The 26,853-nt window shown below is 43.1% G+C and overlaps 2 protein-coding genes across 2 annotated transcripts in view; one reads left to right on the top strand and one right to left on the bottom strand.

The window, feature by feature from the left end:
- PDE4DIP (phosphodiesterase 4D interacting protein) overlaps positions 1-5,764 on the bottom strand; it is a gene marked incomplete at both ends in the record, with an annotated part of 154,230 nt that extends 148,466 nt beyond the window's left edge. Inside the window, one exon of the mRNA XM_084241829.1 lies at positions 5,724-5,764. Coding sequence (XP_084097955.1) covers positions 5,724-5,728 — 5 coding nt within the window. The remainder of the gene's footprint in view (positions 1-5,723) is intronic.
- An 8,062-nt stretch (positions 5,765-13,826) lies between these two features.
- SEC22B (SEC22 homolog B, vesicle trafficking protein) lies at positions 13,827-26,524 on the top strand (the record flags this gene model as incomplete). The annotated part of the gene is made up of 5 exons (XM_084241822.1): positions 13,827-13,975; positions 19,142-19,251; positions 21,992-22,152; positions 22,920-23,066; positions 26,370-26,524. Exons 1-5 carry the CDS (start codon positions 13,901-13,903, stop codon positions 26,522-26,524), a joined length of 648 nt encoding a protein of 215 aa, XP_084097948.1. The 5' UTR covers positions 13,827-13,900.
- Between the last annotated feature and the right edge of the window lie 329 nt (positions 26,525-26,853).

Here is a 26,853-nt window from a genome sequence, read left to right as displayed (position 1 = left end):
CTGCGCCACCAGGGAGGCCCCTGATTTGTTCTTTTAAAAACGGCTTTTGATATCCCCTTTTTAACTTCATTCCCCTAAACCACTAATGAAAAAAGTGTCAAGAAGAAAGGTAGGGCTGGTGTCCCCCAAAAAGAGGAATAAATGCCCCTACCATTCAAAAGAATCTCTGCAATAATCCCTGGCTTGATACCTTGTCATCTCAAAGACATCCTTTATTCTAATATAAACTGATGTATGTTTAGGAAATGTAAACAGATCTTACTACTAACCCTAGCCAAATAAAACCAAAAACATGTATCTGTTCAAAATCATTCAAATAAGAAATGTAAACGGCAACACGCATATGAAAAAAGTTCAACATTACTAATTATCAGGGAAATACAAATCAAAGCTGCAATGAGATACCACTTCACTCCAGTAAGAATGGCCTACATTAAAGAAAAAAAAAAGGAAGTAGAAACAAGTGCTGGAGAGGGTATGGAGCTAATGGAACCCTCTTACACTACTGGTGGGAGTGTAAACTGGTCCAGCCACTGTAGAAAGCTGTGTGGAGGGTCCTTAGAACACTAAAAATGGAGCTTCCATATGATCCAGCAATTCCACGCCAAGGGATCTACCCAAAGGACACTGAAATACTAATTCAAAAGGAAACCTGCACTCCTAAGTTTATTGCAACATTATTTACAATCACAAGATATAGAAACAACCCAAATGTCCCAAAATAGATGAATGGATCAAAAAGTTGTGGTATATTTAGAAAATAGAATGTTATTCAGCGATCAAAAAAGATAAACTCATGCCATTTGCAGCAACATGGATGGAGCTAGAAAGGATGATGCCAGCCGAAGTAAGTCCGAAGGAAAAAGATAAATATCAGATGGTCTCGCTTATATGTGGAATATAGAGAAACCAAGAAAAAGGTCAAGAAAAAGACAAAACTAGCAAGCTGACCATAGATCTGAGGCATACAACAAGGGAGGGGCAATGAGGGGGAACAAAACAGGGTAAGGAAGAACGCAAAGGACTGTGGTGATAAGGTGTCAGGAGAACTGTGGAGACTACATCTGAAGAGGAAAACCAATTACTGCACAAAAATGAACATTGATGTAAGAAAATTTAAAAATAAAAATAAAAGATCACTCACCGCTACCAAAAGATAAGCTCTGAAGTGTTTTCTTGTTCCCATGCTTTGATAAAATTTAGAAGTCAGGAAATTATCCTGCAAAACAGCTCCTTTTGGATTTTCCACATGAAAGTATTACAATAATTCCTTTCCTTGATACGTGTTTCTCCTAATATATTACCTGTCTTCCTTAATGATATTACTAATCACTCCTTGAATGGCCTGGAAATTTAAGAGTAACTCTTATTTCCTCTCTCTTCCCCATTTTCCACACACACCAATTCTACCTGAGAAATTCTCAGATCTGCCACTTCTTCACCACTCCCACCCCGCAAGTTCAGGCCCTCATCACCTCTGACCCAGAAGCTCTTAGAACAGCTTCTCGGCTCTCCTAGCTCTTCACTCAAGCCACTGAACTCCAATTCCCACAGGGATGTCATACCAGTGGATCAAAAACAAAGATCTAAATATGTCAGCCCCTGCTTTAAAATCTTCTAGAGTTCTACCTACTCTATCAAAATAAAAATAAACAAAAATCCCAGCCACCTCTGTGTCTTGGTTGGAGGGCAAGAACACAAAAGTCTTTCAGAATTGTTTATAAGTGCAACAGTTTCTTTAGTCAGTGTTCTCTAACCTGCCCATCATGTTCTCTGCTGAGCAAACCTTGAGTGCTTTTAGAGAATACTGATGCTGGGACATCAATCAGAAAGAGTCTAATTTACTTGGTCTGGAGTAAAGCCAACAGCCAAAGTGAGGGGGTAAATCTCTAAATTCATGGTCTATTGAGTAGTCAGAAGAGTATCATCCTGGTAGTGAGGAAAGTTAACCAAATAAGAAACACTGCTTTGGTTTCACCTATCAAAGGTTAAAAGCAAGGCCCAAAGATTCAAATGGTTTCCAAGTATCTTAACTATGTTTCAGAAGGAAACTCAAGAATATTTACAGAAACACTAAATCATCTAGCACCTAACAGGCAAAACACTCATTGTGTGGCATCTAATCAATATTGCCAGGCACATGAGGTAGCAGGAAAACACTACTCAAAATGAAACGTCAATCACTAAAACCATTCCAGGGACTGTATATCACTGCTAGACATTAGAATTAGAACAGCTACAATAACATTCCATATAGTCAAAAACATAAAGATTGATCAAGTTAAGTAAAATACAGGGGAGTTATTTTAAAAAAACATATCAGACTTCTAGAGGTGAAAAAACAGTATCTGAGATGAAAAAATACACTGAATTAGACTAATCATCTATTAGACATGACAGAAGAAAAGCTTAGTGAACTTGAAGATGCAACAATAAAAATGATTCAAGATAGAGAGGAGAAAGACTGAAAAGAAATGAACAAAGCCTCAAAGATATATGGGGAAAATCAAGTGACTCATTATATATATAACATATATAATCAATATATATAATCACGTAACACATACACACATATGCGTTCCTAATGGAGAAGAATTGGAAGGGATGACAAAAAAATTAAGGCTGAAAATTGTCCAATCTTAGTGAACACTATAAACATATTAATTCAATAAGCTGAACAAACCCAAGGCATAATAAACATAAAACTGGGCCTCCCCTGGTGGCGCAGGGTTAAGCGCTGGGCTGCGAAGCTGCCCGTTGCCTCTGCAGCGCCGGTTCGATCCCCGGCCGTGGGTGAGGGTCCCACATGGCGTGCAGACCTCTCCTGCCGCCGGCTGCTCCCCTCAGCAGTGTATTTCGTCAGTCTGCCTGTTCTGCTCCCTGCTCTGGCTCTGGTGAATTCTCTCACCCTCCCCCGCTTCTGACTGTACCCAGTGCTTGTATAAATAAATAAATCTTTTTAAAAAATAAATAAATAACCATAAAACTAACAACATCATGGCAAATTATAATCAAACTGCTTAAGATAGGTAATAAAAGAAAAATTTTAAAGTATTCAGGAGAAAAAAAAAAAGACCAATTACTTTACAGAGGAATGAAGATAAGAAAGGGGGGAGGCTTATCAGGAAGATGGCAAGCCAAAAAACAGCAGAACAACATCTTTAAAGCACTTTCAAAAGAAAAAAGAAGTTACCTGTAATTCTATAACCAGCAGAGAAGACTGATGTGTGCAATGTGCAGCCACAGGGTATAAGGGAGGTGCTCCCAAGGACTGCAAAATCTTAGTAATTTTTTTTTAAAGATTTATTTATTTATTTATACATGCACTGGGTACAGTCAGAAGCACGGGAGGGCGAGAGAATTCACCAGAGCCAGAGCGGGGAGCAGAGCAGGCAGAGGGACCGAAGCACACTGCTGAGGGGAGCAGCGGGCGGCAGGAGAGGTCTGCGCACCATGTGGGACCCTCCTCTGGTGGCCGGGGAGCAGCCGGGGACCGAACCGGCGCTGCAGAGGCTGCGGGCAGCTTCCCAACCCAGCGCTCAACCGCTGCGCCACCGGGGAGGCCCCTTAATAATTTTTTAACAGAGGGTTCTACAAATGTAGTCAGTCCTGACAACCATCAAAAATATTTTTCAGGGCCTCCCCGGTGGCGCAGCGGTTGAGCGCTGGGTTGCGAAGCTGCGCGCGGCCTCTGCGGCGCCGGTTCGATCCCCGGCTGCTCCCCGGCCACCGGAGGGGGGATCCACATGGCGCGCAGACCTCTCCTGCCGCCCGCTGCTCCCCTCAGCAGTGTCCTTCGGTCCTTCTGCCTGCTCTGCTCCCCGCTCTGGCTCTGGTGAGTTCTCTCACCCTCCCGCGCTTCTGACTGTACCCAGTGCATGTATAAACAAAAACAAACAAACAAACCAGCAAACAAATAAATAAAGCATGCCTCTATAAAAAAAAAAAAAAAAATTTAAAAAAAAATATTTTTCAAACATGAAAGTGGAAATACGGCTTTCTCAGACATGGAAAAGCTGAAGAATTCCCCACAAGTATATCTGCACAATAAACATAAGAAATGTTGGGGGTCTCCCTGGTGGCGAGGGATTAAGTCTCAGCAATATCACTGCTGTGGCCTGAGCTCAATCCCCAGCCAGGGAGCTACCCACAGGGCGCAGCAGACCTCTCCTGTCTCCCACTGCTCCCCTCAGCAGTGCATTTCAGTAAAAACCCACCTGTCTGCTCCCTACTCTGTCTCTGGTGAATCCTCTCACCCCCTGCATTTCTGGCCCACACCCCAGTTCTTCTATGCAAAAATAAATAAAAGTTAAAAAGTTAAAGAAATTCTTTCAGGTGGAGGAAAACGCTACCAGCTGGAAAGCTAATGTTAAACAAACTAGTGAAGAGGACTAAAAATGATAAATATGAGACTTTTAAAAACATCTCTTACATCACTAATCCCCAAGGAAACGCAAAAAAAAAAAAAAAAAAAACCCACAAGGAGATTCCACTTCATACCCATTAGGATGGCTATTATTTAAAAAACAAACAAACAACAACAACAACAAAATCCAGAAAAGTAAAAAGTGCTGGTTAGGATGTGGCGAAATTGGAGCCCTGTGCTTTGTTGGTGCTGTTGGTGGGAGCATAAGTAGGCCCAGCTGCCTTGGAAAACACCACGGTGGTTCCTCAAAGAATCAAACACAGACTCGCCGTGGAGTCAGCAGTTTCACCTATGGATACTCGCCAACGAATTAAAGGAAGGACTCAACAGATATCCGTACCCCAATGTTCCCGACAGCATTAATCGCTGCAGCCAAGAGGTGGGAACAACCCAAATGTCCACCAGGGGATGAATGAATGAACAGAACGTGGCACAGACAAGCCCAGGCCATTATTCCATCTGAAAAAGGAACCGAATTCTGACCCAGGCGACTGCGCCGAAGAGCCTTGAAGGCATCCTGCTCGCCAACACTGTCTCGCCCTTTGATTTATGGATCCTGGTTTCCCATGAAAGAATAAACTAGAGACGTAAGGCAAGGCCGTGCATTTTTTTTTTTTTTTTTTAAGGCAGCAGCACAATCTGTCTCTTCTCCAAAAAAACATGGCACGCACGGCAGATCTTTACCCTCCTGCTCCATGAAGAAAATTTGGGCCTAATCTGTCTGGTCTTCCAAGCCAGAGCAAAGCCAGGGGCTGGGGCTGGGGGGTACGGGTGGTGCCCGAGGGCATCAGTCACTGAGCAGGGTCCCTGCTCGTCTTCAGGGGAGGCAACATAGAGAGGAATTAAAAATCACCAGCACCCCCACCCTGCTGTGGGTGTCTAAGACCCCAAAACAGCAAAGCGTGCAGGAGAAGGCGCTCCTGCTCTCCCCGCACACCAAGCACGCGTCCTGCGCTCCATTTTCTCTGACTGTCCCTGATGCGTCCACCCTGGAGGCCTCCCGCATCCTGCGCTCCTCTGGGCTTTGCTTCAGCCTCCAGGCGGGGTCTCCAGCCTCCCCCCGGCGAGACGCGGCCGCCTGGCCAGCCCGAGCCAAGACCTTGGGGCGCAGGGCGGCTCCCGAACCCGGGCGCGGACGAGCCGCGCGCCACGCCCTTATTTCCAGGCAATTATTTCCCCCACCCCCGCCCCGCACCTGCCGGCCGGCCACGCGCCCCATCATCACCTCCTGTGCCCGCACCCGGGCGCCGGTCCCCAGCGCCAGCCCCGCCCGGCTCGGCGCCCGCTGCGCTCTCACCTCATCCAGGGCGCGGCCGCCGCGGCTGCTTCTTGCTCCTCGGCCGCCGGGGGTGCAGCCGCCTGGGGGTGCCGCGGGTCCCCGCCCGCTGACAGCCGCGAGGTCGGCGGCGCCGGGGCCCCGGGCCAGTAGGGCGCGCGGTGCGCCCGGCGGGGCGCGCGGCAGCCGCAGCGGCTGCCCCTGCAGGGTCCGCGGCCGGCCCCCCGCAGGGGCCTCCCGGGCCCGGCCCCCGCCGCGCCGGCCCGGTCCCGGGGCGTCCCGGGGCTCCCCGCACTGCCGGGGCGCATCCTCCGGCTGCAGAGGCGCATCCACCGCAGCCGCCAGGGTTGGGGCGGGACCCGCGAGGACCAGGCCTCCGCCGAGCTGCCGCCCCACCTGCTCCGCCCAGATTTCTCCTGCTCCGCGCCCGCTCTCCGCCCGCCCTCGGCCTGGAGATGTTTATTCCCGGACCCCCCTCTCTCTGCCTGTTCACCCCATTTCCCGGCCTCATCACCCAGGCCCCAAAAGTGTCTCCTCTTGCCACTGCTTCCCTCCACGTCTCCCCAGCTGCGGCCTCTCCGCTGGCCAGATCCGCTAGTCGCTTACGTTTTATCCATATATAGTTTTCTATCCCCAGAATCGCTTCTTCTCCAGGCTAATTACTCTTATTTCTCCCTCTTCTTAAAAGCTTTACCTGCCAATTTTCATTTAGTTACTGTAAAAATCTTTCCACTTAGTCACCTCGATTTTTCCTTTCAGTGGAGACTTTCTGATTGTCCTTCGCCAGGGAAAATTCATAGTTTTTTATGTATGTCTTGGCATTCACCCTCAAGTCAAGGGAATATTTTCTTTTTTCTTTTTTTTAAGTTCATAGGTCAAAGAAATTCCCCGCCAAATGTTTCCTCTGAAAACGCTTTTCTTATATTTCAAGGCCTCTAGAAATAAAGTTAGTGAGTGCAGCAGAGCAGAGAGCTGCTGCCATGCTGTTCTGCACCGCACAGGTCTGGAAGGTGGTTGTTCTTGGTGACCCACACTGTGGACCCCGAGGTTCAAAAGCAACTGTCACTATTGTGGACTGGCTTAGTGTGAGCAAAACTACTCATCCTTTTCCCTCCCAATTCTGCTCTTCAGTCCTATTTTTTAACCCCAAACATGCCCATCCACCAGTTGTCCATCCAGCACATGTAGTCTTTACTTCTACTTCTTCACTGTATCTTTACAAACACCCCCGTCGTGATTCTAACCCCACCCCCCCCACACACACACAGAAAATGACACTATCAGGTACATCATCATGCTTTGAAATTTCAGATTTAATCTGCATCTTTACCTCTCCTTTTCCCCCAATTTATTTTACCTGAGCAAGTGATCCTAACTCCTTCATCTCTACTAAGAAATTCCTAGTTACGAGTTGCTGTTTTTATGCCTTGGCCACTTCCTCGCCATCAGCTTCACCCCTAGCCTATAAACACACTCATTTCTCCTCATTCCTGAAACAGTTCTTCCCCTTCTGACCACCACCAACTCTCTCACTTGCCCTCATATCCAATTTGCTTGAATACACCATAATCATTCTAGATCTATACTATCTGGCTTCTACTCATCCTTTACCACTTAATTCTCTGCGATCAGCTTCCTAATCCTATTTCTTGACTGAAGTTGCTAACTGACTCACACTTTAGCTTTTTTAATGAATTTTTTTTTTACTTTTTATTCTTTTTTTGTTTAGAAGATCTGGGGTGTAGGCCAGAGGAAGAGTAAGAGGATTCACCAGAGACAGAGTGGGGAGCAGAACAGGCAGATCTACTGAAATCCACTGCTGAGGGGAGCAGCAGGGAGACAGGAGAGGTCTGCTTTGTCACAGGTGGGTCAGGTCCCTGGCTGGGGAACAAACTCAGGCCATAGTGGTGAGAGTCCTGAGACTTAACCCCTGCACCAGCAGGGAAGCCCCCTCACTTTAGTTTTGCCAGCAGATGACTGGTAGGCTCTACCCCAGGAACCATGACTCTATACCCTTATTCTGCTAGATTTCCAGTGTTCATTCTCTGAGCAACCCCTTCTCCAGGGCAATGCCAGGTCTCCTAAGTGCCCGATGTGGGCATGTGCCCCTAAGTTAATTAACAAGAGCAGGGGCTCCATATAGCAGCTGCACCCCCTTCTGGTGGGTTGCACTGCTCTGGGATTGCTTCAAGCAGTTTGTTGTTGTTGTTACTGTTGTTTTTGAGTGAAATAAGTCAGAAAGTGAATGCAAGCATAGTTTAACCACAGTTTTTCCTGCTCCTTTCTGCTGTACCTTTGCTCTGGCTCTATTCAGTAGTCGTTGTTTAAGCAATGTTGACTTTTTTCTTGTAATCTAGCTGTGAATATGTGGGGGAGGCCAGCCCAGCATTTTCCTTCTGCCACCATTTTGCTGGACGCCCCTAAAAACAACTCTTTGAGAGTATGGACGAGCAGCTAACATGTGCAGGACTTTACTCTGGATATAAGCTATTCTCTCGACCTTCTCGCTTCACTCTTCAAATATGTGGGTTTTTTTTTTTGTGGGACCCTCGCCGGCGGCGGGGGAACAAACCGGCACTGCAGAGGCTGCGGGCAGCCTCGCAGCCTAGCGCTTAACCGCTGCGCCACCAGGGGAGACCCCAGATATGTTTGTTTTTTAATTATACAAATGATATACAAAAAAAATTGCACAAATGCATTCTGATACAAAAATATTATCTATCATAATAATATCTATTTCCCAGAGTCTTAAAGTATTTTAGAGGTTTAATCCCAAACTTCTGTCTTATTGTATTTTCAGATTTCCTCAACTGCATTTACTATTTTTTAAAATAAAACATAATGGAAAAAATATCAAGTAACAATATAAAACTTGCTAAACTTTAACCCAAACACAATTGCAGGAATTGGAGGTTCTGCTCTTTGTGCCAATAAAGATGGTAGTTATCAGGAAAAAAATAGACATCTTATCCCCAAAGTAATATAAAAATCTAATATTTTTTTGGGCTAGCAGTTTAATCAGAAGAAAGGCATTTTACAATACGAAAGTCAAACCTTGCACAAAAAGTATATTATGGTACAGCCTGTCCCAGCTAAGGACTGGAAGTCTATGAGATCTCCACAGCCACTGGGACAGAAGGGAAACAAAGGTGCTAAAATTACTTTTGCCCCTGGTAGGGCTTAGGTCCTCCTCTCTCGTGGCACTGTACCCAGTGATGGGTTAGTTGGTTTGCTTTGTTTTGAGAAAATGCCGACTTCAGTCCAAGCGCATTCTGGTTTGTTCTGGGCTATGCAGTAAGGAACCCATGTGTTCCTTTGGGGAGGGCCTGCTGTGCCCAGCTAGACTGGTAAGTCTGCCTAATTGTGGGGTAAAATGTTAGAAAGATCGCTGGCTCATTGCTTGGTCATATGCCCCACTTTTATTGATCAGCAATTTCTCTATTGGGTTCCAGTGTCTCATTCCTGATTTGACTTCAACTTAGTTGTCTGATCCCCTAAGACCCAAAGCAGCCCTTGTAATCATCTCAAGAAGTAAACAGGCTGCATAAAAAGCAGATTAAAAAAAAAAAAGGAGTTACTTCTGGAAGTTGGTTATCATCTGCTAAGGGCTCTGAGGTAGGCCGTCCTTGGAGAAATGGCACACAGACCTTCGGTTCTGAGTACCAGACTTCCAAACCAGAGGATCAGACTCCCTAACAAAGTAGGGAGAAAAAGGTCTGGCATCAGTGTTGACGTGTCAGTGGGGAAAGGACAACCACAGAGAATGATTAACAAAAGCTGTGTAACGTAGAGAATTCAAGGGAAAGCACTAGCAGAAAGTAAGGTTGTACCCCATGTTATCACACTTGATGTCACAGTGGATTCAGTTGTCTGGCAGGTAGAACTGAACAAGTCAGAAAATCAATATTTTTAAGTGAAGATAACAACGACTAATAATAATGGAAAGATCTGATTCTTAAGATTGTAAAGAAAAATCACTCAGAAAGTTATCTGATGGAGTAGAAAATCTAGGATGGCGGTGTCCAAGAGTAGAAAATTTAGGATGGTGGTGCCCCGAGACCAGAACCTGGAGGTGGGGGTAGAAATGATTACCATAGTCTTAAACCAGCTATAGAGAAGAAAAATCCCTGGGGGAGGGGGCCCTCCGTGGCTAGACTGACAGCTATACAAGGTATGCTGAGGCACAGACCAGAGGTGGAGAGATGGAGATTAAGGGCTATTAGACAATCATCAGGCTTTAAAATTAACCCAATCACACCCTTAAAATGATTAATGTAACAATAGATAACGATTCCACAAAGGAATGCTCCCCTCCCCCAAAGAACACTGTATCAGAACAATTTCTGCATTGGCAAAAGGCAGCTCTTTCTGCCCACTTGTGTCTGCAGGAATCTTCCCCCTTCCTTTCTTCCAACAATTCTTTTAAAAATGGGACCTTCACCTGCCTGCATCTGTGCAAACGTCTTCATCAGCTGGGTAAACCTGCCTGGTGCACTGAAAGGGGAACTCGGCAGAAACTTTTCTCAGAGGAGACCCAAAGCGCCCACTCCCTGAACCCAACATCTCACCAAAACATCCTTGTTCATTCATCTCTGAAACACAAGTGGGGTGGGGGGCGTGGGGAGAGAAAGAAGACCTATAAAAGGAGCAGGAAATGAAAGACTAAGAGAGGTGAAGGTCAAGCAATTGGGCAGGTGACAGGGGCTGATAACGCTCCTGGAAACCAGTCGACCCACCTGGACGCCCCAGACAGGGGGTAGGGCCGCAGGCCTGAGTGACAAAAGTCAAACCTTGCACAACCTTGGGCGCTTGCTCAAGGTTTAAAAAAAAAATCACCACGGAGGGCTTTTCTTACTCTAGACTGCAGGGTGGAGAAGTAGTGGGGGTGGAGGTGGGCTGGGGGGCCGTGGGCAGAGTATACAGCAAGCATCTGCTTCATGGGGCTCCCCTAAGCGAGGGCCTGCTCCCGCTCGGGATGGCCGAGCACCTGATGAGCCACTAACTGGGCGGGGTGGCCACTTGGAGACGGAGCTTCTGAAGCTGACTGGCATGGAATCAGCCAATAAAAATCTAATCTGGATGAAGAGTGGCGGCCCAGCCCCAAGAGCCCTGGCGCTACTGGTCAGAGGAGCCGCCAGGTTAGAGGGACTGGCAGAACAGCTAAAACCCCGGGCTCCCGCTATTTTCTCATGCATGACAAAGCGGTGCAGTCATTAAATAATCGGTCCACCATATCAATGCATATGGCTGCTTATCAGTCGAGATAGAGTGGCCATTTATATTCTTTTGTCTGAGAATTTTTTTTTTTTTTTTGAGAAATGCTTTTTTTTTAATGCAATCATGTGATTCTAACAGAAGCTTGCAGGTAGCGTCTCCTATAGGACAGTGTTTGGTCTGGGAATAGATGGCGACTAGGAGTAGATTGCTAGGACTGTTACCTATTAGTCTTCATTACCCAACCCAGCCTCTGGCATCTAATAATGTAAACATGTAATTTAGCACTCAAGAATTATTTTAAAATAGATGGATACAAGACTCTGTAATTGCTTTATTTGACCTCACTTGTAAAAATCTCTGTAGACTTCAGATTCAGCTTTAATGGAAAATCAGATCCCCTTTTAGTTGATTTACATATGTGCTTTACTCGGTTTTCTTTGGCAAGTTTTAAGAGTTGTTGGCAGCTCTAACTATGGTTTTTGGGCTTCTCTTAATTTTTTTTTTTCTAGTACAAACTTTACAAGCTCCAGGATTCTTGGGTTTTATCATTTTCACAGTGTTGTCAGGTCTGAGGAATACAAAGGTTATACCGAAACGTTACAAATTCTTAAATTCTGAAAAATGCTTGCTGTACCCTTTTTCACTCAGTGAAAAAGAATTGAGAACATGCCCTGTATTGGTCACAGGTCAATGTTATTACACAACCCTGCATTGTACAAAGGACGAGAGCTCAAAGGCAATACCTGGGTGTGAATGAGATGACCAAGTCAGAAGCAAAAGCGACTTAAATGCCAGAGTTTCTGAAGTCTAAGCACTGGACAGTTTCAAACTGAAATAACTCTAACCTTCTTTGGAGGCATGCTCTGTGACTGCAGAAGAATACTGTTCTCTCCCTGGAATCATAGTTTCAACTGTGTAAAGGATGTCAAGATTACCTAGTGTGTCTAAGAGAAAATAAGAGGTGGGAATATGAATATTGTGTTCCAAGTCTAGGGTGATTTTGCATTCTTCTTTCACGCCCCTCCCCTGCCTCCCCCAGCCATTGATTCTGCATTCTTCTATTGGTTAGTTGGGGGAGTTTGTAAGAGAAGCTGAGCCAAAAAGGGGGGTTATTATAAAGAAACAATGATGTTTCATGGAATCAGTGGGCAGAACTAGAGTGAGGAACTGGCAAGAAGTTGGGACCTTTACACTAAATCTGCTTCTCTGCTCCATGGAACAAATCCCTTAGTTGAGACACTTGTATCATTACTGAAGTTGTTCCAGCAGAATGACCATCATTTGAGATTGTGGCAAGTATGTCCTTACAAAGTGGGAAGTCAGGTCAATTTAATTCTATGGGCTATTATAAATGTAAGATATTATGATTTCACCAAATTAGGGAACTGTATACACAAGGATTGCCTTCCATTTCACTTTTATTGTTGTTTTATCCACATTCCAGTACTTTATCTTTTGCACAGAGCCTATCACTAGGTCTTACCATGTCTTCTTCCCAAAAGTTTCTCAAGACATAATACTATTTTCTCCGTCTGGCTATAAAGCAGTAGGTAACAAAAGTATGGGTTTTTAAATCTACAGTTAAGACAGAGCTTCATGAAGATTAAGGGCACAGGCTTTAGAGTGTAACCTGAGCTTAAATCCTGTTCCCAGCAGTGCTAGCTGTGTGATATTGGGAAAAGATCACATTCTGAGGCTTTTATCCAACTCCAGATGGAAACTTTATATTAAAAAGCCTCATGACATTGTTTGGTTTAACAGCTAGTATCCATAAAGCATTTAGAAGTGCAAAACACCAGGCCTCACTGGTGGCACAAGGGGGTAAGCACTGCACTATGAAGCAATCTGCAGCCTCTGCAGCACGAGTTCGATCCCCGGGTGGCCAGGGAGCAACCTACATGGCACAGCAGACCTCTCCTGACTCGCCCGCTGCTCCCCTTGTTATAGGACAGGGAGAGGGGCAGCCCAAACCCCGCAAACCTGCCTATTCTAAATGGGTTCTGCCATCCGCCGCATCAACACAAAACATAGGAGACTTTAATGGGAAGGAACTTTAATAAAACTAGGAAACAATACAGGAAAGGCAAAGAGTCTAGTTTCTAAATGAAGCACCCAAAGTTACCCGTCCCCTCGTGGGTAAAACTCCATCCAAATGGGATCGGCCCAGAACAAGGCCCCAAAGCCTGCCACAAGTCTAAAGCATCTTCCAGTGGGGACCCACAGAAAAGGGTCACAAACAACCAGACAAGCCCGGAAGGAAAAGAGCAAAATCAACATCCAGATAAAAGCTGCCATTGTCACCTCCCCACGGGTCTCACCCACATCTGTGTCACCCAGTCCACGACCAAAAGACAAGTGCAGTTTCTTCACGTGTCTCTAGGCTCCATGCACCTCCTCCAGGTCTCCTGGCTCCATCCTGCTCCTTCCTTCCTCAGTCTCTTCTGCAGCTTCTCCTCTTCCTGCTCAGCTCCACCCTCCCTTGGGTGGGGCAGGGAACCTCCCCCTTTCCTGGGGACCACCCTGTTACACCCTCAGCAGTGTATTTCGCTAGTCTGCCTGTTCTGTTCCCCACTCTGTCTCTGGTGAATCCTCTCACCCCCCAGCATCTCTGGCCTGTACCCCAGCTCTTATATGCATAAATAAATAAATCTTTTAAAAAAAAAAAAGGAGAAAAGAAGTGCCAACCACCACCTGAAGTCAGCATCCAGAGGAGCGGGCGGGGTCTTGGAAGTTGCCAAGGGCGGAGGCGACACCGCGGAACTACCGAGCCGGTAGCTGCGGTTCTCGGGGGGGACGCGAATTCTAAGGACCGGAAGTGGCCGGCTCAGGCGCTCACTTCCGGCCACCTCAGCGGGAAGCGGAGACGCTCGCAGCGGGATCTGCGGGCGCTGGGGCGGCGGGTCGCTGTTGTCGCTGCGAGGCTCCGGGACGACGCCCGCGGCCGCGGGGGGCCAGTGTTTGGGTCCCTGTAGCCTGTGAAGATGGTGTTGCTCACGATGATCGCCCGGGTGGCGGACGGGCTGCCGCTGGCCGCCTCCATGCAGGAGGATGAGCAGGTGAGCCCCTGCCAGTCCCGGCGGCCGCGGGGCCCTCACCCCAGGGCGCCCTTCTGAGGACGGGGCGCGTCTTGCGACCCCCCAGGCCCCCCAAAAGTGCCCTGGCATCGTTTGGTCGTGGAGAGACTACCTGGACGGGGAGCGATTTCCTACCGCCGGGGGTAACTGCGTTACCTGTTTCTCTTTGGGAAAACGTTTGAAGAAGGACTAGGTTCGGCCGATCGAGACAACCCGGTGTTCTTTAACGCCGGGGAATTAAAATTACGAATTAAAATTAAAAATCAGGGCTTCTAAGTTCGTGCTGCTGACAAGTCTGCCGACCGACAAGTCCTGCAAAAAATCGGTGCCTCCGTTCTTCAGCTCTTTTCACTCTGTGCAGCAGCTGATCCTTGACCTGCTTGCTGACATCTTTTGGATGTGGGCGAGGTGGTGTTGCCACAGAGAGGCACCTGTCTGAAGATCAGTACAATACCTTCTTTTCAGGTTGTGCCCAATTCCCTCCTCCTCCTGTGTGCCTGGCTACATTGCTGCTGTTGGAAATTAGAATCCCTGTGTTAAATATTCCTGTAACGCTTTGTCCTTTTATTTTACTATTTTTCTTTTGCCTTTCAATGCATCGAGTTTCTTAGCAGGCAAACCACAGATCTTAATCGTTGTGTTCCCACAGCTTTCCCAGTCGTGGTCTCATGCCAGTGGGTGCTCGAAAATGTATTGATTTAAAAACCGCACCAGCAATTTGAGATAGCTTGAAGAGAAGCAGCTTTGTGCCTTCGAATCAGGAAGGGGAATTTCTGGTATGGAACAAGTTTCTAGAGCAAGGAGAGGGGGGTCTTAGAAGAAAGGAGGCTGAGAATGAGGGTCTGTTTTATTTTACAGTCTCGTAGAGCATAAGTAGTTAAAAAACAAAAAACAACCCTACAGACTTAAGAAAAGGTGAACTCTAGAAAAAAAAATATTTTTCATATCTTTTCTGAGACTTTCCATTCATATATTTATGCCAAAAAAGCACAGCAAACTGCCAAGCATGGTGCTAAAGCTGGTATTTAGAGGACATAGGCCTGCTTTTCTTGTTGTTTACAGTTTAGTGGAAAAGCCAGGTAACTAACCAGCAATTATAATATAGCATAACCGCTATGGGAGAGGAAGAAGCTTCCACAGTTGAAGAAGGAAGAGTAATCTAAGTTGGTTTTGGGAGATCTGGAAAGTCTTCCCAAAAGTAATGACAGCTAACCTGACATTAGGATCTAGAAGTAAGGAAAGCTTCTGTTTGATTGTATTCTTTTTTAGGTTTAATGTAGAAATATGTCTACCTCCACTTTTAGGAGAACAGTGATACAATTCAGAAGCTGTAGGTCCTGCTAAGTGAAGTATTATTTATTCATTTCACAAAAACAACTCTAATCATTTGTGAAAAATACAGCTTGCCCTGATTTTTCAACTGTGAAATGTTTTTCTTGTGCGATTTATGAAGAATTTTCTAGGACTGCTCTGCAGGAGGAGTGAAATATGTGGAAATGAATTCAGAAACATAATGGAAATGGTGTGGGGAAAGTTTCTCTGAAGGATACGTACTTTGACTGCAAAATAGTTTTCAGGGGGAGAGGGAATCTAGTTAATTTCCAACTTTTACATTGAGTCTCAATGTGAGCAGAGAATACAAGTGCATTTGAAAGTCTAATATTAGTGGGCCCTACTCCCTCCCTTGATACTTTATTGAAAAATCAGCTTATATATTGTATGTTTCTAGGTTAAATTCCAGGTTAGGTATTGGTTTACGAAGATAGGTTGCGTTGTTTAGTTGACACGGAAAGAAATTTTACACAAAAGTTTTTGTGGTTGTAATTTCATAGTGATATTCTTTAGGAATTTTTTTCTTTGGATAACACTTTAAGCTTTTAATATCTGCAAAATGTGAGTCCTAGACTTTTAGTATCATAATAGTATACAGAACATTTATAAGATGCTTACTGCATACCAGATAATGTGCTAATAAGCTATCAAGTGCATTCATTCATTCAGTTTTCATACAACTGCATTAGGATAGATATGATTATTATTTCCATTTATAGATATAGGAGCTCTGAGGCTTAGAGAAGATAGGTCAGTTCCATAATAGGTCAGCTAATAGGTCAGCTAATAAATAGCATCACTGAGTTTTTTCATCAGGGTTTCTTAACTTCAGCCCTACTGAAATTTGGGGATGATAATTCCTTGTTGTGGAAAACTGTCCTGTATGTGGCGAGGTGTCTGGCTGCATCCTGGCCTCTGCACTTCTGCACTGCTCTCACAGCCTCCAGCTGTAATATAATAATCAGAATATTTCCAGACATTGTGAAATGCCCCTAGGGCTAGGGTGGGGTACAAAAAAATCATCCCTCATTGAGAATCTCTGATTTTTAACCATTCTGTGACTCTAGACTAGATCCTTTGTGCTTAACTGCTACACGTTAATGCCTTGTTCTAAGAATTTTTAATAATGTATTTACTTCTCAGGAGTCCAGACATAACTTAAGAAACGGCTGTCTCCACCAAATAGTTTCATAGCTAGGTACCTTAATTGTCTAGGGCAAATAATTCAACATATTTACCCTAATAATAGATATTTAGGTGGTTACTGATAATAAGGTAAACTGCCTTATTATTGAAAATGAACAGTTGCTCAAATAAAAATAAAGACACTCACAAGAATATCTTATGCACTGTTACCTAGAAATGCAGGCCTAGGGCAAGCAGAGATGAACCTTTCCAACCTAGACTCCCTAACTCATACTTTTTCTTCCTTTCTAGTATGTTTCTCCTTTTCAGATGTTTGCCGTTTCTTCATTTACCTTTCCATTCTATGTCAAAATGAACAAAATGTTTTCCATTTTATTCCAGCTCTGTGGACTTGAAGGCGTTGAGTACAACCAAGTAGACACCAGTTTGCTCCAGGAAACTAGTTTGTTGTGCAGTTGAACTGCCGTACTCCCCCAGTCATCAGGGTTTCATTAATCACCTTCCTGTAATTGCTCTTAGAGGAAAATGGTTGGTTCCTGCTGCTGCTGGCCTTTGAACAGCTGAGTTCAACAGGGATTTAAAAATGATAAGAGCTTAGCCAAACATGCATATAAAGCTATTTGATGCAACTAGTTCAGCATTCCTAGGTGACAGCGATAAAAAATGTTCTGATTGTGTGGACATCAGCACCCGGTGCCTTTATGTGCATAGTTAGGATCGAGATTAGTTCCAGAATTTGTCTAGAAATTCACATCTTCTTTATTAGGTTACTCACAGTTATCTTTCCATATACTGTATACAAAGTTCATCAAGTCTATTCTCGATGAAGTTGAAAACAGAATTAGGCCATCTAATTTAATTTTTTTAGGTAGACCGGCTGACTGTGGGCCCTTTGTGTCTTTAATCTTTTTATTGTTTTGGTGGGACCCTCCCCGGTGGCCGGGGATCCAACTGGCGCTGCAGAGGCTGCTGGCAGCCTTGCAACCCAGTGTTTAACTGCTGCGCCACCAGGGGAGGCCCTGTGCCTTTAATCTTAAAAGCAAACTGAGGGTCTGTCTGTAAAGCAGTGATTATTTTGTTTTGTGAGATCTAGGTCAGGGCTGCTACCTGGTTGCTTTTCCTATGAATTAGATGTAATAATAAATAGTAGGATATCATCTAATAGGTGGATCTACTACTATCATTATATGAATAAAACTAATGTAGTGATGGCAATTATATCTCAATCAATAGCTAATTTTTAAAAATTGAAAGAAAAAATTGTGACCTCTGCCTTACTCCTCTGGTTCACCTCATGATTATTTTTCTCTTACGTTGAAATTTCTATTCACCATTTTAATTATAGTTTAGAATCCTGTACTTATAAATTTGCTTAGCTGCAAAGGTAGATTTTATCATTGCTTCCTCATTTTTACTGTTAGTTCAGTGGTTTGCTATCTTAAAGTTAGACCTCAGATTGAGTTTTTGGGAAAATCTGGGATTAATACTGTGCTATTTAAGTAATTAAGCATCTGTCAAAGGGAGACAGTGTTTATCCTTCAATCCAAAGTAAAATAAAACCTTTCCCAGCTCATGGCAAAAGTTGTTTTCCCCTAACTTTGTGAATGAGGAAGTAATGTGTATTTGCTTTCCATTCTCCACACACTTCTTCCCCCCTAGTAGTCACTAGTAGGGTAGTGACACGGCTGTTTTCCTCAGTAGATGTTTTCTTTTTTTAAAAAAAAATTGTTAAATAACTTAGGAAAATATTGCGTGTAATTCTAGCATCCATATATTACTGTTTTCATTTTTGGATGCTTCTATCCCTTACTCTCTGAACATCTGCTATTCAAACTTGGGTACCAAATATATCTGTTCGGTAAAGGATAGCTGCCTTTCCAATCTTTGTCTTGACTCTTGGTCTTTTCACGCAGTTGTAGTTACGATGATCAGATAATCTGTAGTCATGGGTGCACATGTTGAGTTTTGCTTGAATGCTTAATACTCTAATACCTTGTGGAAGATTTTGCTTGCTGTTACAGCATAAAAAATAAAGATTCACCGTTTTGTTCCCAGGATTTTCCCCCGAGTATAGCACATCCTGTACAGGTCTGTGTCAGTAACTGAGCAAGTGAAGTCAGTTACGAGAAGGGCCCTGACATGATACTGGAAAGAGCACTGGAGTGAGAGTTTGGGGCGCCTTAACGTAGTACGCTCTGCTGCTCAGCAAATGACTCATGTGATTTTTTTTTAAATCCCAGAGTGTATGTTTGAACTTTTTCCTCCCTCCTTCTCTTCTTCCCTCCCTCCCTCCTTTGTTCTTTCTCTCTTTCCTGTCTCTCTCTCTCTCTCTCTCCCCCCTCCTTTTTCCACCTCCTTCCCTCTTCCCTCCCTCCTGCCCTGTCACATCCCTTGTGTCCCCTCCCCCACCCTTGTAACCCCCGGAGCTCTCAGCATGTTTATTGATGCCCACTGGCTTTTGAAAGTGTTTTATGTGATCTGACTAATGTGATTTTCTTGAACAAGGGGTTTGCTTTTCCTTTCTGCTCTAAGAGCAAGCCGCTTTTCTTGTTAATATGACTCTTAGTCCTATAAATGAATCTTATTCATGAAGTGTCCTTTGATGTTTTCCACTAATTGATACAACTTTTTGGGGGGAAAATTCTTAAATGAAGGTATCTTTATTTTCAGTCTGGCCGGGACCTTCAGCAGTACCAGAGTCAGGCTAAGCAACTCTTTCGAAAGCTGAATGAGCAGTCCCCGACCAGGTGCACCCTGGAAGCGGGCGCCATGACTTTCCAGTGAGTATAAACCTGATGTCTTTGTGATCATTTAAGAATGAAAAGCAGTGAATGTAAGCAATACCTAGTAAGAATGGTAACAATTTTTTTTTTTTGAAGTAAGGATAACTTTAAATATATAGTCTTTTCATGGAAGCAACTTCCTGGCTCTAATCTGCAAAACTAAAGTCTTGGTTAGCTTAGCCAAGTTGTACACAATGGTTTAGCCTGCTCGCCTGTGTCAGCGAATAATATATTCATCACACACATATAGATAACTTTTGTTCTCAGGTCTTCTCAGAGCCAGGTACTGTAGGTTAGTGCTTTTGCTAAAACATTTACTAACAGTGTAACCTTGAGCAAGTTACGTAAGTTTCTCCATGCCTCAGTTTCTGCTGTAAAGTGGGGGAAGTAATCATAGGAGCTTTGTGAGAATGATAAGGGAATCCACGTGCATCTTAACATCTTGTCTGTCACATAAAGAATAGTCAAGTGTTATTTACAAAAGGGGATTTGTAAAAGATAATTTGAAAGCATCTAAATCTGTGGTTAGAGACATAAAGCTGAGAACAGAGATCAGAGGTACTTTATTGGATTTTATCAGGTTCGAGGTGATAAGATGAGAATGATTAAGAGAAAAAAGAGGACAAGAAAATCAGAGGAAAAAAATATTAATTAGCTAAATAATCCTTGCTATTTTAGGAATTTAGTACTAAGATAATACTGACCTGAGAGGATTCTTCTCTGTTTAACTTAAAAAAGAAAAGCCTGTCACCCACAACAACAACAACAACAAAAACCCAGCCTATGGGTTGGAAAAGTAATGGATATTACATTTCACAAGTTATCAATTTGAAGGGTGTATTGTATGAACATTTCCTATAAATCTAATTTTCAACATCAAAAAATATAGGTATGTAATTATGTAGTATCTTTCGCTCTACCACAGGCCTAGAAGAGTTCTCATGGAATTAAAAAGAAATTTTTCTTTTTCCTAGGTCCTTTAGGATGTTTACTCTCATCCAAGAGCTATTTATTAAAGCTATTTATTTTTTGCCAGACCATGTATTAAAAATCCTTCCTTTTATGTCCACACTTTTTAATGAGCTTATCTTCTTATTAGCAGAGAGACATGTAGGCAAACAACCATGCTGTAATACCTCAGGGCAGGAGGAACTGTCATGGGGTCTAAGTGAAATGCTTTGAGAGCAGCAAGAAGGAAGCATAAATGCCTATTTGGAGGGGTAAGTTGGAGGAAGGAGAGGAGAGGGAGGGAGAATACAGGGATAATTCACAGTAAAAATTACAGTGGAATTGCGCTTATGAAAACAGACAAGACTTCTCCAGGTACATGGAAGTGCATTAATATTAGAAAACACGACATAAGCAGACGTCTGTGAGCACAGGAAGGAGCCTGGCTTGTTGGACACAGCCTGCCTTTGGTGTGTTAGGATATGGGTTGGAATGTGGTCTACACTTTGTTGATGGCTACAAATACTATACCAAGGAACGTGGTTTTATTTTATAGCTATTAGGGAACCCCCAGGAATAAAACTGGAGGTTTAGAAGATTGATCTAGACCGAAGTCAAGGAGACTAAGGTGCCCAGACAAGAGCTAGGGCAGCATAATAACGACAGCGATAGTAAAATGGCAGCAGCAAGTGCTGTTTTACTTACTGAATTTAAAGGTCCTGAAAGATCGTAGAATAGGGCCTCCCTGGTGGCGCAGCGGTTGAGCGCTGGGTTGCGAAGCTGCCCGCAGCCTCTACTGCGCCGGTTCGATCCCCGGCTGCTCCCCGGCCACCGGAGGAGGGTCCCACATGGCGCGCAGACCTCTCCTGCCGCCCGCTGCTCCCCTCAGCAGTGTCCTTCGGTCCTTCTGCCTGCTCTGCTCCCCGCTCTGGCTCTGGTGAATTCTCTCACCCTCCCGTGCTTCTGACTATACCCAGTGCTTGTATAAATAAATAAATAAATCTTTAAAAAAAAAAAAAAGATCATAGAATAGACCCTAAGCATAGGGCCTGTACAGCCCAGGGTGCCTCAGACACATAGACAGGACCATGGTGGGGGTAATGTGTAACGCTTCAGACGGAGGATTTTAGACTGATTTCATTGGCTATATAATTTTTGATGAAATAAAGTGCATTATGAAGGATGTTTGGAAATCACTGAGTTTGAAATCCCCGAGCCTGCTTTTTCCCAAGAATATCTCAGACATGGAGTCAGAAGCCCCGTCACAAAAGAGCACCTCTTCTGTTATTGGGCAGATACACAGTCCTCCTGCCCTGCCTATGAGGGAACATAGCCATCCTGAGTTGCTATTTTATAGGAAATTTTGTGGCATTAACTTCCAGCTTTTAAGGAGCCACCATAATTTCCAGTTCCACTGTTTTTCTTACAACTGAAAGGAGTTTAAAACTGTGTGCTAGTTTATTAGACACAATCAAAGGGTGGATGGAGGGTTTTTAACAGAAAGTCTTAGGTTTTAAGGTATTTTGTTGAAGAATTATGTAATGAATAAACAATTGTAATAAATATGTCTAAATATCCCTTTCTGAATATCCTTCTAATCAGAAGATGTGTGCTTTCTAGTTCCATGGATTTATGGCTTGAAATTGACCTTTGCATTTTGTGTTAACTTGAGAAAACTTGAGAATATATTTTTTAAAGTTAGTAGGCAGTGAGAGTCTGCTTCAAACTGTTAGAAATATTGTTATGCTACTCACAATTTTTTCTTTTTCCTTTTTTTTTTTGTCTCTAGCTACATTATTGAGCAGGGGGTATGTTACTTGGTTTTGTGTGAAGCTGCCTTCCCTAAGAAGCTGGCTTTTGCATACCTGGAAGACCTGCACTCAGAGTTCGATGAGCAACATGGGAAGAAGGTGCCCACTGTGTCGAGACCCTATTCCTTTATTGAGTTTGGTACGTTTTTGCACCTCTGTCACCAGAGCAAACGACACAGAGAAGCTTTGTTACACTGAGAATTTTAACATCTTTTCTGATGTTTGCTTACTAAAGTTTTGAATTCTGTCTCTTTTAACATTCTGTGGCCTTTTGTCATTTTGAATAAATTGAGGCTTCCTCTTCCTCACCTTGAATCCTCTGGTTTTCACTTGCTACCCTTTGCCTTCTTGTTACTTTGTTTGATTCTTCATTAGGGCTGTGTGTATCAACAACTGTGCCTAATGATCTCCTTGGTTGGCATGTGATAGCTGAAGTTATTCTACACACCACACACAGACACACACAGTATCAGAAAATGCTTGGGCAATATTTCTCAACCTTCTAATTGATAAAGTCATTCTTTTGCCCTGTCAGGCCATAGCAATGCTAGATTGTTGCCAGGAAACATGTCAAGTAACGAAATCAGTTCAAATAGAGTCTGGAAATTTCTGCTTGAGAAAGCTTACTCTAACAGGCCTCAGTTTCTCTCAGGTATTTCTGGTTTGAAGGTGTGCAGGTGGCAGATATTCTGATTTGAAGGTGTGCTGAGGGTATTTCTCCTGAATGGTCATCTGCTTATGTATATATAGATTTCAAATGAAGAATGCAAAATTCAAATTTTGATACGCAGGAACTTGAGTAAGCATGGGGGTTTGTAGAGCCAGAACTAAGCACAGGACTCCCATTCTCTACCTGACTACTTGGATGATGTGGGAGGTTTGCTCACGGTTACTCTCTCCTTGTAGATACTTACATTCAGAAAACCAAGAAGCTCTACATTGACAGTCGTGCTCGGAGAAACCTCGGCTCCATCAACACTGAATTGCAGGATGTGCAGAGGATCATGGTGGCCAATATTGAAGAGGTGTTACAACGGGGAGAAGCCCTCTCAGGTATGTGAAAACAGTGAGGCTTACGAAGAAGCGGTTGTCCTTCTGTGTGCAAGGATAGCTTATTTGGGGGGGACGTGATTAATTTTTGTGTGCCGGGACAGTGTAGTCTCCCATTCATAAGAAGCAATTACTGTTCCTAAGATATTTATTAAATTGGGTAAATATTTACAGAAACACATATGTTAAGGGAAATGAAAAGAAGAAAGAGGAAATTACAAAAATTTATTGCAGTGGTTTCCTGAGTAGCCACTTAGGGAGACTTTACTGCTGAGCTATGTAATGTTTTTAGCACATAACGAGGGGTGTGTGTGTGTACTTATTTGCCTAGTTTATCTTTAAAATATATTTACCTAATATTTAAATGTTACCTAAGTGTTCCACATGGGCATGTACTTTAAAGGGGAGTATCTAATTGTTTCATATCTATTTTATATGTTTCATTTCTCTCACAGTAATGATCACAAGTGGATGCCTTAATGAGTATTTCTTGAATTTAGCTGTGTTACATATTCATGAGTAAATGGGTTTTCTTTTATTATGAACCGCAAATTTTAATCTTTATGTTAGTTGTCCCTGCCTACGGCTTCGTACTTTTTTAATATCAAATTTGGGTGAATGAGATTGTAAATTTTCAGTGTAAAAGGCTGACATTTTCTACCTGGGATAAAGTAGGCCAGTTCAGGTATTTTTCTTCAATTCAAAATTTAAATATTGCTCAGCTTATCAAAAGTGTAAAAGGATTCTCTTCTGGGGCTTTGCTGGTTGCTGCAAAGCTGATACACTAATTGAAAAGGAAGGGCATTTCCTCCCTTAACTCAACCTCAGCTGGTTGGGAAGTTAAACAAAGTTATAGAGCAACTAATAGTGGAATGGAGTAAGTATCAGTGGTATGTTTACTTTGAGTTAGGCACTATGCTAGGGATTTCACCTATGGTTTTTTTAATTCTTTAGCGTAATATCTTGTAACAAAGGTGATATACTAGTTTTATAAGTATAGAAACAGAGACTCAGAAAAGTTAAGCAGCCCACTGAAAATCAGACTGCTAGTACCTGGCAGAATTTGTTCTGGAATCCTTTTCCATCTTCTGTGTATACTTTTAAACAAACACAGACAGAAGTGCTATAAACACATAGAATGAAATAGCTGAACATGAACAGAAAGAATTTTTGATTTTAGGTGGACGGTGGAATGAAGAATGGAATTTTAAGAGGAGGAAAAAGCACATCTGAGCAGAGCGTATTTGAAAGACAGTGAAAAGAATAGCCTACTCCAAGGAGTTTCCTTCCTCTTTAAGCTTCGTAATAAGAATCCATTTTTTTATGCCTTTCTAATTACTAAAGTTTTAGAACTAGTCTACATTTGAGATGCAAGGATAGTTCATATGGGTTCTTTCCGCAAGATACAAATTATGCTTTTTTTTTTTTTGCTCCTTAAATATACCCGTTTCTTTTAAACCTTGGGTTTTGTTTTGTTTTTTTATTTAAAGTTGTCACCATAATAGACAAAAAATTCCACAGAGGCAGGGACCATGCTGTTTCGATGACCATTGTATCGTCTCACACTTTGCTTGGTGCCTAGAACATAAATATTTGCTCAATGACTTTTTCAAGCTATAGCTTTATCTTTATATGTTTTAGAGTGTTCCTATGTAGAGAAATTTTCTTACTGTTACTTATTTTATATGCCCTAATAATTGTTCCTCTGCCCAGTCATTCTCCACAGGTTCAGATTCATTCAGCAAACACTTGTAGAGCATTAACTATATCCAGGTCCTGTTCTAAGCCCTGGGGAGATGTAGCAATAAACATAGTAGTTAAAAACCTCTATCCAGTGGAATATGCGCTTTAGTACACTGACTGGGAAGGTTCCTTGCAGCATTGTCATGGTTATTTCTCACCCCCACCTCCCCCCAGTAAGAAAACATACTTACATGACTAGGTGTTTTTCTTGCAGGACAAGTTGCCAATTTAGAAATGCTGTCATGCCTGTGTTACTAAGTAACACCGCATTTCTCAATCAAAACCAGTTTTTATTAAGCAACATCAAATATTCCAAAAGCATTTTCCAGGGAAGAAAGAACATTCAGATGCAAAATAGTTTGTCACATATTTAGAGAAATGGAAAGTGTGGTCAGAATTCATGAATGTCAAACTCAAGCTTGTTTTTATTATTTAAATTGCCCCGTATTTTAGTCCTGTTGAGCTTGTGTCTATCTGGCTATTTCTTTTTCTTTCTTTTTTTTTTTTTTTTAAGATTTATTTATTTATTTTATATAAGAACCAGGGTGCAGGCCAGATGTGCAGGAGGGTGAGAGGATTCACCGGAGACAGAGTGGGGAACAGAACAGGCAGACTGACAAAATATACTGCTGAGGGGAGCAACAGGTGATACAGGAGAGGTCTGCCACTCCATGTGGGTATCTCCTTGGTCAGCGAGGATCGAGCTGGCACTGCAGAGGCTGCAGACAGCTTCACAGCGCTGCGCTCAACCGCCTGTTCCACCAAGGAGCCCTACCTGGCTATTTCTCTAAGTGGTCAATTAACAATTATTAAAGGATCACAACATTACAAATGTCCTTATAGAAACAAAAAAAAACTTTGTTAGAAGATATTAAAAAGCTTAATTTAGTAGATATTAGTGGTTTTCTTGCATCCACGTTTGTATTTCAGTTACAGTACAACTTTTCTGTGTCTATAAAAGTAGTATTTCTAATAGCTTTATTTTCATTATAGCCTTTACTGTGGAAAATCTTAGAAATATAGTAGTAGTCATCATGAAATATAGCTTAGTACTCAGTGTATGAGAGAATCTAATTTAGACCATGGAAAGCTTGTAACGATGATTGTCAGCTGACATTTGTCAAGTGTTTGCCATAGGCAGGCATTGCCCTCACTTTACAGGCATACTTGAACTTACAGTCCCATAGTGTAGTTACTGTTTTTATCCCGTTTTGTAGAAGAAACTGGGTCCTAGAGAGACCAAATGAGTTGACCAGCATCACATGATTGGTGCAACTGATATGTGAACCAGGGTCTGAGACCAGTGCTGTGCTCCTAACCCCCTCACTGCATAGCCTCAAGAATTTGCACAGTTTTGGTCTGGGGATTTTCAAATGCCTTGTAGATGCTTCAGGACCGTGAGTTGTTGGTATACGGAACCTAACCCTTGAAACAAAAACGATAATTTGAACTTCATGATTGTTTGACATAGTGCCACTCATTTTCATTATGTTTGCGTCTTAATATATTTCATACAATACTTCCAGGGACTAATGAATGTTTTTCTTTTTTCCTTTTTGACAGCATTGGATTCAAAGGCTAACAATTTGTCCAGCCTGTCCAAGAAATACCGCCAGGATGCGAAATACTTGAACATGCGTTCCACGTATGCCAAACTTGCAGCAGTAGCTGTATTTTTCATCATGTTAATAGTGTATGTGCGGTTCTGGTGGCTGTGAGTAGTGAATCCAGTCACTGGCAAGGGCGAACCTAGAACCTGGCAAGTGTATGTTTTCAGGAAGCTGAGCTCACAGAGATGTGTATTAGAATCCAAGTGGAACTTCTGCCTCTAAAGACCTTGCAAGAAAAGATCCTGAAAATGAAAGGTTACACCTCATTTAATGATGCTTAACCCTAAGTGGAAAGTCTCTTTTGGGGGCAGAGGCTTTCTCTGGGTGCTAAGCCATATATGTTAGGGAACAGTAGATTGTTTTTATTTTGTTTTTTCCCTCCCAGTGTCTTACAGTTTAAAACAGCCCTGACTGGGGCATTCTCAGTCTCTAATGGA

The sequence above is a fragment of the Talpa europaea genome (genome assembly GCF_964194135.1).
Source record: "Talpa europaea genome assembly, chromosome: 9".
Classification (NCBI taxonomy): Eukaryota; Metazoa; Chordata; class Mammalia; order Eulipotyphla; family Talpidae; genus Talpa; species Talpa europaea.
The sequence above is the reverse complement of the archived record's forward strand: the minus strand, read 5'-3'. Positions and strand labels throughout refer to the sequence as shown.